This window comes from Natrix helvetica (assembly GCF_964273705.1).
Source record: "Natrix helvetica genome assembly, chromosome: 4".
Taxonomy (NCBI): Eukaryota; Metazoa; Chordata; class Lepidosauria; order Squamata; family Natricidae; genus Natrix; species Natrix helvetica.
The window spans coordinates 61,201,748-61,214,067 of NC_138550.1; the positions used below are offsets into that span (position 1 = coordinate 61,201,748).

General features: G+C 41.6%; 1 protein-coding gene across 3 annotated transcripts in view; it reads left to right on the forward strand.

Annotated features, from left to right (window-relative positions):
* Positions 1–12,320, forward strand: part of MED14 (mediator complex subunit 14) — a 106,397-nt gene that overhangs the window by 27,215 nt on the left and 66,862 nt on the right. For all 3 annotated transcript variants that reach the window (XM_081951692.1, XM_081951694.1, XM_081951693.1), the window contains exon 11: positions 87–212. In XM_081951692.1, coding sequence (XP_081807818.1) covers positions 87–212 — 126 coding nt within the window. The remainder of the gene's footprint in view (positions 1–86; positions 213–12,320) is intronic.

Sequence of the window (12,320 nt, forward strand, 5' to 3'; positions counted from 1 at the left end):
AGCCTGCAGAGGTCCAAAGTTGTATTTAATCTTGAAATTTCTGTAGTTAAAATTCCATCTCATCTCATGAATTCTCAATTCTTTAGCTTTTATAGAAACAGCTCTCCCAACACTTGTTATTCCTATTCTGGAGCCTTGCGGGCGATCTGAATGCTTACACATATTTGTAGATCTTCATTCTGGAATCTTTCAGTTAATGCTTTATGGAATTGGTAAGTAAATAAGAATCATTTAAGATTAACTTCTAATCATATTACAACTTGCAGAATTCAATTGTTTTTCTTTGGGCTGGAAATTAAAAGTAAAGTTTTTTTCATAAAAATTTCCAGTATATTAAAAAGTGTTGTATAGATCTATACGTCATTGAGTCAGTTAGCATGTAGTAACTTGGAAGCACAATGCAGTGAAAATTGAAAAATTATTTGCCAGAGAAAATAATGATTATTGATACCAAAAGGAATGGGAAAATTTTTGTTTAACATATTTTACAAATGAAATGGCTTAGTCATGATCATAGTTTGGCATAATACATTGAACTTAATATAAGGCTTTTCCTCCTAATAATATTTAAAATAATTTTCTTAAATGTTTTTTTTAATTGAAAAAGTTTTATACAAACAGATTTCCCCCCCTTTTACCCCCCCCGGACCCCCCGACATATAATGTAGATCACATACAAATACTGTACCCCCTCCCCTCCCCCCGACTTGAAATAGATTTCTCATTCAGATATTGTGCCCCCTCACCTCCCAACAATCATAATACAAGTTTCTCTTAAAGTAGCAATAGCCCATTAACCCCATCTTCTAAATTAATTGAGCATATATAAATCATAATATAGATTTCTCTTAAAGTAACAATATCCCATTGATCCCATCTTCTAAATTAATTATACATATATGTTTCCCCACCCTCCACCCTAACCCTCCCCCACCTCCCTATCAAACCCACCCCCCCGACTTCCGCTATACACCGCTGTAATAATTCCAAACATCCCACATATTATTTACTCTGTTCATCTATCAATCTAAACATTCTTACCTAAAGGCTACATAGTACTTCCTACTCTGATATTTATTCTGTATATAATCAATCCATTTTACCCATTCCTGTATATAATTCTCCTGCTTCTGACCTTTTAAGAAAGCTGAGATTTTTGCCATTAACCCCGCCACTTTCTGAATCCATTGATCGATTGTCGGTAAAAAATCTTTTTTCCAGTGTTGAGCAATCAACAACCTTTTCTTAAATGTTATTCCTCGAAATAAAAAACACAAAACTTACAAATACAATTCAAATGTATCTGTAAAAGACTAAATAATACAAATTAACAACCAGCATGAAATCTTTATGCAGGTCGGTCAGTCGGTCGGTTTGTCTGTCTGTCTATCTAATACATAGCCCATCTCACTATTGAAATGATTCCGAATGGTTTATAGATTAAAAACAATATAATTCGTACAAGGACAAGTTAAAAAGGTGGAGGGAATACCAACCTCATCTGTTACCCCAATGATTGCATATTCTTGGTTAAAAGGCATGTCTTAACGCTTTTCCAGGAGGGTAGAAGGGTGGAGTCTCACCTCAGGGAGCACAATTACTACAACTTTTTTTGTTGTATATGTTTTATTTGTAGTTTTCCTTTAACAACCAACATATTTTGTGGACAGTGTATTGACTGGGTCAATATATTTTTACACAGTGCTAACAATAATAATACAATTAAATATACATAATCTTTGTCTTCCAACTTCTAACCTTGATATGCTCATTGTAATTTTAATAGATTCTTTATGTAACAATATATATATAATATTATTTTCCCAATTTGTGCCCCCCCCCCCAATTTGTTGGAGTTCTTTTACCTTCACATATTTGCCTTTAAACAATATAATTCTTTCTCTAGGATTTAGTTGTCATATTCTGCGTAAATATATTTAAACATCAATAATACTTCTTCATACAATGTATTTGTTGACCCTGTTGAATCACTAATATGCAGTATTTTAGATATTACTCAATGTTCCACTATAATTCCAATATCTCAATTTTCTATAAACACCAATAAAACCAATTATTGATAAAGTTTGATCTGTTCTGGGATTATATCTCTTAAGTCCCCTGAATTTATAGTCCCTGAAAGCTATACATTTCAACATATTTTTATACACTGTTAATAATAATAATACATTTAAATATACCTAATCATAGTCTTCCATCTCCTAGCCTTGGTATATTTGTGGTTATAATAAATTATATTATCTATCCATATGTGAGCTACTATTTTCCCAAATTATACTTTCTACTTTTTCTATTAATTTTTAATACAGTCATCATATTAACAAGCTATTTTATCTCTATCCATCATCTCTTAGCCTGTTTAGAATTTTATTTATTGATTCTTTTAGGGACTTTTTAATATTTCTCTGTTGGGATCCTATATTTCTTTCTAAGTTCTAAGTTTTTAAGTTCCCTCTGCCTTACCCCTTGTCTCCTTCTGCATTTGGATACCTATCCATAACCCTTTCATTATTTTTGGAAAATCTTCCTCTTTTCCCCTCTGTTCTATTGTAAACTTAAGGAATTATCTACGGTATTTGATTCTTAGTACTTATTGTTACTATCTCTTCAGTGTTTTTATCTTCTTGTAACTTATTTTTATTTGTTTCCTCCACCACTCCTTCAAATTTCTCATCTGTTTTCTGAATATTATGTTCATCTTCTCTCACCGTTGAGGATCTTTTACACTCACATCTTTTATCTTCGAACAATCCCATCATCTCCTTATGATTCTTTGTCACATTTTCATAAATACTTTGAACATCACTAACATTTCTTCAGAGAACTTTATTGTCTCCTGTTTGGTCATTTTGTACCAGTTTAATATATTACAAATTACTCAATATACCTGTAATATTACAGTATCCTAGTATCTAAAAACTCAAAAGAAGTCAATTATTAATAAAATTTAGTCAATCACAGAATTATTCCTTTAAGTCCCCTAAATTTCTATTCCTTAAAAGCTATAAATTGATAATTTACAGTCTTTATAATTTTCCAATTTACATCTTCCCAATTGTCCAAATTTTAAAGTCTTATTTATCTTTTTTCCCCTTCTTTTTCCCCTTCTATCACCTTTCTTCTTTTATCTCATAAAATGTTCTATCAAGTAGCATTAGTAATCCAAATCCAAATTAGCCCACCAAGTTTCTTCAAGTCTTTCAAATTCACCTTCTAGTAAACAATTTCAAAAGGGTTTTAGTTATTCTCCTGTGCGTTGCTAGGAGAATCCAAGCATGGGTTAACTTTGTCCAGAAACTGAGTTAGAAAAAAGTCTTAACCACACCTCCTTTGCTCAACAGAGCTCAGTTTTTTTTTAACCCAGTCCAACCTAGAGAGATGCAAATAATTTTTCTCCAGCTCAGTCTAAACAATTCTCCAATTTTTATTATTTTATTGTTTTATACTAATTTGTTCCCAGTTCAGCACCTTTGGCTTCAGACTTTCAAATCCTTTCCTTGGCTGCAGGTGTGTGCGCTGGTTTTCCCTGGCCCGCCGGCTAGAACCGCTAACACCAGATAGAGTTTTAAAAAGGGGTTTTATATTTTTATATTTTTTCTTTATGGTTAAGTAACTCAGCAACTGGAGATACTGCCCGATCACTCGGACTAGCCTCCTATAGCCACGATTTTTCTTTTTAGTGCTTGTAGAGCCAGTACACTGCTCTCGCACCATTTTAGGCACTTCAAAGTCGCAGTGCTTAATTTTGGGCACGAGGAGAGCTGGTACTCTGCTCTCGTGCCATTTTAATCATTTGAAATTGCACTTTCCTTTTCTGGCATCAGTAGTGCCAGTTCACTGCTTGTGTACCATTTTGGATAATTTGAAAGGCAGTTATTTTTTGGCGCCAGGAGAGCTGGTACACCACTCTTGTGCCATTTCGGAGCTTGCTTAGCTGCAGTGAGGTCAGAAAGCCGGGACTTTGTCGACGGGGGGGGGGGGGGAGGTTTGCAGCACTCTGGTCATACGATCGTGTTTCAGGCTGGAATATTTGCTGTGGCCTCAGCCCTTGGAGGGGTTCTGTTGGACTTCTTGCAGCCCACCTGGCAGCACCTGCCCATTTGCGCCTTGCTTAGGAGTGCCATCACAGTGAGTGCACGGACCTTCTACACTTCAGAGGCCTGTTTCTTTACCCCTTGTTCTCAAACCTACTTCAGGGGGTTTCTTACCCAAATAGCCAAGCAGGCTCCAGCATGGCAGATCACTCTATCTCTGGCAGCAGCACTGAGGCAGACACCTCCCCCAGGCCACAACCACCCTTAGAGGCATCTAGTGCCAAAGTGAGTAGACCCACCATGAGGTGCACTTCTAGTAGATCTAGGGCCAACGGCTCCATGGTTCAGTCCACATCTGAAGCCACTGACAAAGATGCTAAGCGGAGACAGAGGGTATTGGAGAAGCAATTTTTCAAGGCTACCAGGAGGGCAGAGGCAAACAGATCCCCACCACCATTGGCATTGGAGACTCTCTCTCCCCATTCACAGCTTGGCTTTCCTCCTGCTCTAGAGATGACCCAAACCTGGTCCCCTGACATTACCTTTCTGCAGGGCCTTTCAGCAGAGGACATTGGAATGAGCCCATTCCCCCGTCTTGCTTATCAGTGGTAGGCTTAGGATCCTGCCCAGTGACCAGGCGTTCGGTGCCAGAGGCTATCTTCACTCCAATAGTGGCAGGGCTCCACCCTAAGGAAGGCCAACCTCTGAGTCTCCCTCGGGAGATTTGTGCATTAATTTCTGCAGCTATCTCCTAGGGGGATGAATCGAAATTACATCAAAGGGATCAATAATCTAGCCATGGCCAGAGCCTTTTCAGCACCTATACAGGATCTTCCTTTGCCACTTCCTTCCCTCAGCAGTGAGGATTCACTTGCGGAGGAAGACTAGGTGAACAGGATTTGTCGGAGGAGGAGGGGCTGCTGCTTGACAGACCCGCCTTCTCTCAACTCTTCCGGTGCACATTGTTTAAGTCTCTTTTATACAAGGTCAAAACCACAAGGATATATGGGAGGTACTGCAACTCCAGCTAAGGCTTCGTTGGGTTTGGATCCGACGGAACTCCTCTTTTCAAAACAAGTCCCTGAACAGGAAGTTATACCATTTCCAAAGCTGTTCCTGGACATCATCCAGAGACAGGGAACCCAGCCTGGTTCCATCCCTCCCCTTAGCAATAATGACTGAAAATTTTACCGCTTCAGTCCCGACCTGGAGGGACTCCTGCAGATCCTGACTAGTTCCTCCAATAGCCTCCCTGGCTTCACTTGCCATTGTACCACCTGATGTATCAGAGGGGCTAAATGCAGAAGATCGCAAGGCAGAGATGACACTCCGCAAGATACATCAGGTAGCCGCTTGGGTGCTTCGAGCGGCTACAGCTGTGTCCTTTTTTAATAGCACTTCCCTGGTTTGGCTTAGACAATTGCAGGCCAGACTATCACCTGAGGATCTGCGGCTGCACCAGGACATGAACAAGCTGGTAGCAGCCGTGGAATTCTCCTGTGACGCAACTCTTAATGCAGCCAAGTTCGTCTAATGTGACGTCCCGGCGCCTCCCTTGGCTTCGCCACTGGCAGGTGGACATGCCAAAATGGAGCCTGGCCTCTGCGCCCTTCAAGGGTGATGCTCTATTTGGAGAAGCATTAGACCCCATCCTAGTGGAGACTAGGGACAAGTGTAAGGTTCTTCCATAACATACAAACGAGCCGACCGTAGGGCCTATCCCTTTTTTCGGCGACAGTCCTTTTGGGTGGTAGATCTGGGCTTCAATGCACTCCAGTATCATCAATCCTACCCTAAAGGCGCAACCGAACTCAGGACAGATCAGGTTCAGGGACAGAAGTAGAAAACAACAGCAGCAACCTCAGACCAGGCAGCCATTTCGAGGGTCCAGTAATCGGCCCTTTTGTAGGTACAAGTGACTCTCAGACAGCCTTATCCATTGGCGGTTGTTTGAAATACTTCGCAAGCCAATGGGAAGCGACCACCACAGACGTCTGGGTGTTGCAGACAGTAAGGCTCAGTCTTACTCTAGAGTTTCTTGCCAGCCCCCCGAGTCATTTCATCAGATGTCCCATCCCCAGATGCCAGGTCAAGAAGGGCCTCGTAGACACCGAGATCCAACATCTGTTCGACATTCTCGCTATCAAGCCAGTTCCATCTGGACAGGAGGGACTAGGATTTTATTCAACCCTCTTCCTGGTCCTGAAAAGGTCAGGGTGGGGTGGGGGTGGAGAGCCATTCTAGATTTTAAAGAGCTCAACATCCATTTGGCTTCAAAATGCAGTCCCTACAATCCATCCTGGCTGCATCTGTCAAGGAAGCCTGTTGACATCCATGGACATGAAGGAGGCTTACCTTCATGTACCCATCCATCTGTCTCACAGAAAATTCCTAAGATTTCACTTCTCAGGGCACTACTACCAGTACAGGACCCTGCCATTCGGCCTGTCATCGGCCCCCAGGACCTTCCCGAAGGTGTTGGCAGCCATCGCATCTTACCTCAAGTCATTGTGATCAGGATACAGTGTTACCTCGATGACATCTTGATCCAATCATTGTCCCTGACTCAGGCAAGTCGAGATCTTAACACCACAATACAGGTCCTTCAGCAAACAGCCTTTCTGTGAACCTGCGAAAGAGCCACCTGAAGCCGTCCACCAGTCTACTCCACCTGGGAGCGGTGATCAATACCGAGGCTTCCCAGGTCTACCTCTGTCAGGAGTGGTGTTCCAGCATCTGGTCACTGGTGAGTCAACTTCAATCACAGAGATCAGTACCCTTGGCGGTCCTTTCCCAACTCCTGGGGAAAATGATGTCCTACATAGACATCGTTTCCTGGGCACGACTGCACGCACAGACCCTGCAATGGTTTCTCCTTCCGTACCAGAGGGCCAGCAGCAGCAGCTCCAACACCAAAGTTTGGGTACCTTCTAAGGTACTCTGATCATTGCTCTGGTGGAGATCTCCTGCTCTGCAAAAGATGGTGCCTGTTCAGGAAACCAGACCGCATCACAGCAACATCTGATGCCAGTCTCTTTGGGTGGGGTGCCCACCCAGACTTAGGTGGCTCAAGAACGCTGGAGCCCACAGGAGCTATTGGATAAACTGGTTGGCTGCCCATCTAGCCCTTCGGCGTTTTCAGGAACTAGTGACAGGGCGCCATGTCCTAATCCTCACTGACAATGTGGCCACAAAGGCCCATATCAATCACCAGGGGGGCATCCACTCCAGATTCCTCATGCTAGAAGCAGAGCAACTAGACCTCTGGGTGGAGTCACACACCCTCTCCGTCAGGGCAGAGCACATCTCTGGAATAGTAAATGTGCAGGTGGATTGGTTGACCAAAGCCACGGTGGACCATGCAGAGTGGCGTCTCTACCCATAACTGTTCCAGGAGTTGTCCCACAGGTTCGGAGATCTGACTGTGGATTTGTTCGCTCATCTGACCAACACTCATCTCCCAAGGTTCTTCGTCAAGTTTAATGTACTGGGGGCAGAAGGGGTCAATGTTCTCTGCAGCCCTTGGCCTCAGATGCTGCTGTATGCCTTTCTGCCCCTTCCCCTCATCCCGAGGGTCATCTGGAAGATGCTTGTGGAGAGAACAAAGGTCCTGCTCATCGCTCCCCACTGGCCCAGACGCCCCTGGTATACCAACCTGGTCAACCTCTCAGTCTCCAGGCCCTGGAGAATTCCAGACAAGATATCCTTCAGCCAGGGGAAAGACCGGAAGTATCTCAACGAGACAGACAGAAAAAACCGTGGGCTCTGAAGAGCCTCATGTAAATTCTGTCTGAAAAACTGGTGCTGAATGATTTTCGGATCGGAACATTCCTGGGGGGAAAGTGAAGAAGGAGATGCATGTCTTTAGACTCAGAGGAATGTAACAGTTTCCTCGTAGGTCAGAGATTAGTTCTCTGGATCAGCGTTTGGGAGGCAGCATGGCTGCTATCAAGTCGGGGGTTTCTGGACTAAGCATTTGAGCAGGAGCAGTGTAGGAATGGAATGTGAAACCTGGTAAGAAGCTCTAATTAACCAATTGGCATAAATCAGAATCTGGAAAAGGCAAAGAACCTTGTGAGTATGAATAATATTGACGGATAGATTAGGATTTTGGCAGAAAGAAAAGAAAGAACAGGAAAAAAATGTGGTTTAAATTATTAAGCCCAAAGAGAACTGCTTGTTTTTAACAACTTGGAGACAGAAATGAGGAAACAGAGAATTGATTAACTCATTGAAATACAAACTTTGAATTTGGATTTGAAAAGATTGTGTCTTTAAAAGAGATTAATTGACAACTGACAATTAGGAATTCTATAAAGGGAAAGAAGGAGAGGAGAAACGAAAGTTAAAAACATACCAAGGGACTTGCTTTGTTCGAGTTTGTTCTAATTTACATGTCTTAAGCAACTCTAATTAATAAGAGGTAGAAAGTAACAAGGAAAAAAAATCAAGAAAAAGTACTATTTTCTCCGCTTATAATCCTCTTGTCTGGATTTAAAACTGGATTTAAAAATATCAAGCTGTATTGTTGGGAATCATCGCATTGAAACAATACCGAGCCATTTACCGGAGGGAAGAACAAAGAAAGCAAAGTGATTATGATGGCTCCCTCTTCTCTTCCTCTCCATTTTAGCTGAATTGGAATATAAATTGGATCAGAATTGTGAAATAAGAAGAAACTGTGGAAAACTTGGAACTTAAATTATAATTAACTATATAACTAATTGTAATCTTGGAACTGGACATTATGGAAAGGTGGGAATTTGAAGAATTATGTGAAATTATTAAAAAAATATGCATAAATTATTAAAATTAAGTTTAAAAAGAATCTTGAAGTTAGAAATTGAGGAGAGGCAGGAAATGAGGGAAGAAGAGGGGAGGGTAATGAAATGGTAGAAACGAAGGAAAATAAAAAGCAGACAAAAGATTTCACTGGTTTGACAATGGCATAGGGAAAATTGAAAAGGGGGGATATGTCCTAACAAAGAAAAGGGAAGAGGCAGGAATAGAGAAAAAAGAGAAGGAAGAAAGGAGTGATAAGAGAAAAGAGGAAGAAAAGACAGGGAAACAGAGCAGATGCCAAAAGATGCATCAGTGGGTGGAGAAGAAAAAAGATATACCCAGTAGAAGAAAAAGCAGTTTAAAATTTGGGATGAAACACTAGGAAGAAATCAGATATTTAGAAATTGTTATGTAGAGAATATAAAGTAGAGGGATGTGATTTACTCTTTTACATGATAGTTAAACTGAGTTGCTAATTGATTGAATATGATAATGGAAAGATAATTAAATATAGATCAAAATATATGGAATATGGACACATAAAATTCTTAAGAAGATGAACAAAAGTGAAGTGTGTATTGCTTGTTGTTTTACATAGCAGACTAATGGAATTGTAATGAGCATTGAACAGCAAGGATTGTTATTTAAAGACAGTTAAATGTAAGCTAAGTTAAGATATGGAAAAATGGAGGGGGAACATGAAACATACTTATAATGGAAAATTATTGAGATTATAAAGATAGAACTAAAATTTTGGGGTGTATAATGATGTATAACTATACAATATTATGATGAGAATAGCTGGGAATTGTAACCAGGTCCACATTTCGCCCAAAAATAAGTGGGGGATGGGGTGTTAAAAATATAATTGCTATATATGTATATTTTTTGTTTTTCTTTCAAAAAAAGGAAGATATATGTTAAAATCAAAGATGTTTATTGAAATGAAATTATAAATAGCATCACTATAAAATGGAGCCCGCTCAGAGGCTGAAATACACCAAGTAAATGAAATGAGAAGAGAGGAGAGAGGTAAAGGGAGGAAGAGAGGATTAGGAAAGAGGGCGGGGGGGGAGAGGAGGAGAGAAAGAAAGAGTGGAAAGGGGAGAGAGGAGAAGGAGAGAGGAAGGGGAAGGGCAAGTAGAGAAGAGAAGGACAGCAGAGGGAAGAAAGGAGGTAGGGAGGAGGAGGAGAGAGGGAGAAGAAATATGGTGTATGGAGAGCAGAAGAACCAATAATCATTCTCGGGGATTGATGGTAAGACAAATTGACATAAATATTTAATAATACAAAATAATGTTGGTTATGTAACAGTATACATGTGGTTATTTGTATGAAAATGAAAAAATAAAAAACTTAAAAAAAATATCCCTCAGCCAGGGGGCCCTGCTCCATCTGTAGCCCTGGTGCCTTCAATTGATCGTCTGACACTTTAAAGAGCTATCTTGTGTGACAATTTCTCCAGGAAGGTCATCCAAACGATTCAGGTGGCCAGAAGGCCTTCCACCTCATGTGTATACAATGCCACCTGGACTGCCTTTTGCAGATGGTGCCTCATTGGACATATCATTCCCATGACTGCTTCAATTCCACAGGTTTTGGACTTTCTGCAGAGTGGGTTGCACAGGGGCCTGACCCCAACACCCTTCGTTGACAGGTGGCTGCTTTATCAACAGTTCTTCCAGGCGGAGATGGCCATACCCTTGCTCATCATCCAAGGGTGCGTAGCTTTCTGAAAGGGGCATCGAACCTCAGGCCACCCGAGATGCATCACTAACCCACTATCCATCGTGCTGCGGGCTCTCACCTCCACCCCGTTCGAGCCATTACACACCATTAGCCTTTGACTACTGACTCTTAAGGTTGTCTTCCTCATGGCCATTACCTCAGCCGGAAGGATCTCGGAGCTAGTGACCCTCGCGGTCTGTGGGGACCTCTCCATCCTGATAGAGTTGTCCTATGGTTAGACCCTTCCTTTCTACCTAAAGTTAGCTCATCATTTCATAGGGCCCAGAAGATTATCCTCCCGGATTCCTGTCCACAGTCCACACATCCTCTAGAGAGGAAGTTGCACCATCTTGATGTAAGGAAGGCTCTCAAGTATGAACAGTTTCCTTCAGGAAGATGGAATCCTTGTTCATTTCCTTTCAACCAGCATCCATGGGACAGAAGATGACTCCGGCCACCGTGGGTCGATGGTTGAAGGATTGCATAGCCAAGGCCTATGAAATCCTTCAGGCCAGACCATTGCCCAGGCATATCACGGCTCATTCCACCAGGACTACTGCCACAACCGCTGCTTGGGTGACACAAGTTTCAGTTGAAGAAATTTGCAGGGCGATGACATGGTTTTTCCCATCGCCCTTTGTCAGGCATTATAAACTGGACATTTTGGCCTTGGCCAAGGCATCCTTCGGTTGGCGGAGGGTTCATTCAGACTCTGGGACCCTGGACCAGTCTATTTCCCGCCCTTGAGACACTATGCTTGGGCATATCCCATGCTTGGATTCTCCAAACAGCACACAGAAAAAAGACTGGCTTACCTGAATGGTCATTCTATGTGTGCTGCGGGAGAATCCAACCCTGCCCTTGTGACCAATCCAGTCCAGGATGAGAACACAACATACCATCACAGTTTCCATATCAACAGGACTTGCTTTCATATTGTCTTGGACCGGCTGCGTCTTCGTTTAAAAAACCCACGCTCTGTCAAGCGGAGGAGGCATGGTCAAGACTTTTTTCTATTTATTTATTTATTTATTTATTTATTTATTTATTTATTTATTTATTTATTTTATTAGACTTATAAGCCGCTCCCTCTCCTCGAAGGGACTCGGGGCGGCGTACAATAAAAAACACATCACATGTTGCACGGAGGAGGTATAAAATTCAGTTCTAATTCAGTCTCTGGGCAAATGGACAAAATGAACCCATGCTTGGATTTTCCCTCAGTGCACGTTCAGGTAGGCCAGTGCTTCTCAATTATTTTCTGTCATGCCCCCCCTAGGAAGAAGAAAACATTTCGCGTCCCCCGCGCGACTGTAAATAGTATCATTTGTCTATAAAATTGTTATAAGTACACCTCTGCATAACACTGTATCCTTATTAATGTATAAGAGAATAAAAAAAGAAAGAAATGTGGATCAATTTACAACAAAGAATAGCTTTATTAACTGTAGCAGAAAAGATTTAAAGGAGCACAGGATTTAAAGGAACACAATATTAAAAAAAACTTTAACCTGCAAAACAAAAATATATAAAATAATTTGAGCTGAGCCCCCCTTTACGGAGCCTCGCGCCCCCCCCTGGGGGGCCCGCCCCACTATTTGAGAAGCACTGAGGTAGGCCAACGATCTTTTGCAATTCAATTTGTCTTAAGAGATTTTCAAAAAGCTTGCAAGATATTTTCAAACATCCAAATCGCTTACTGAATTAGAATCAAGGTCAAGTGGCCTTTCAGATGTTATTTACTTTCACTTTTTT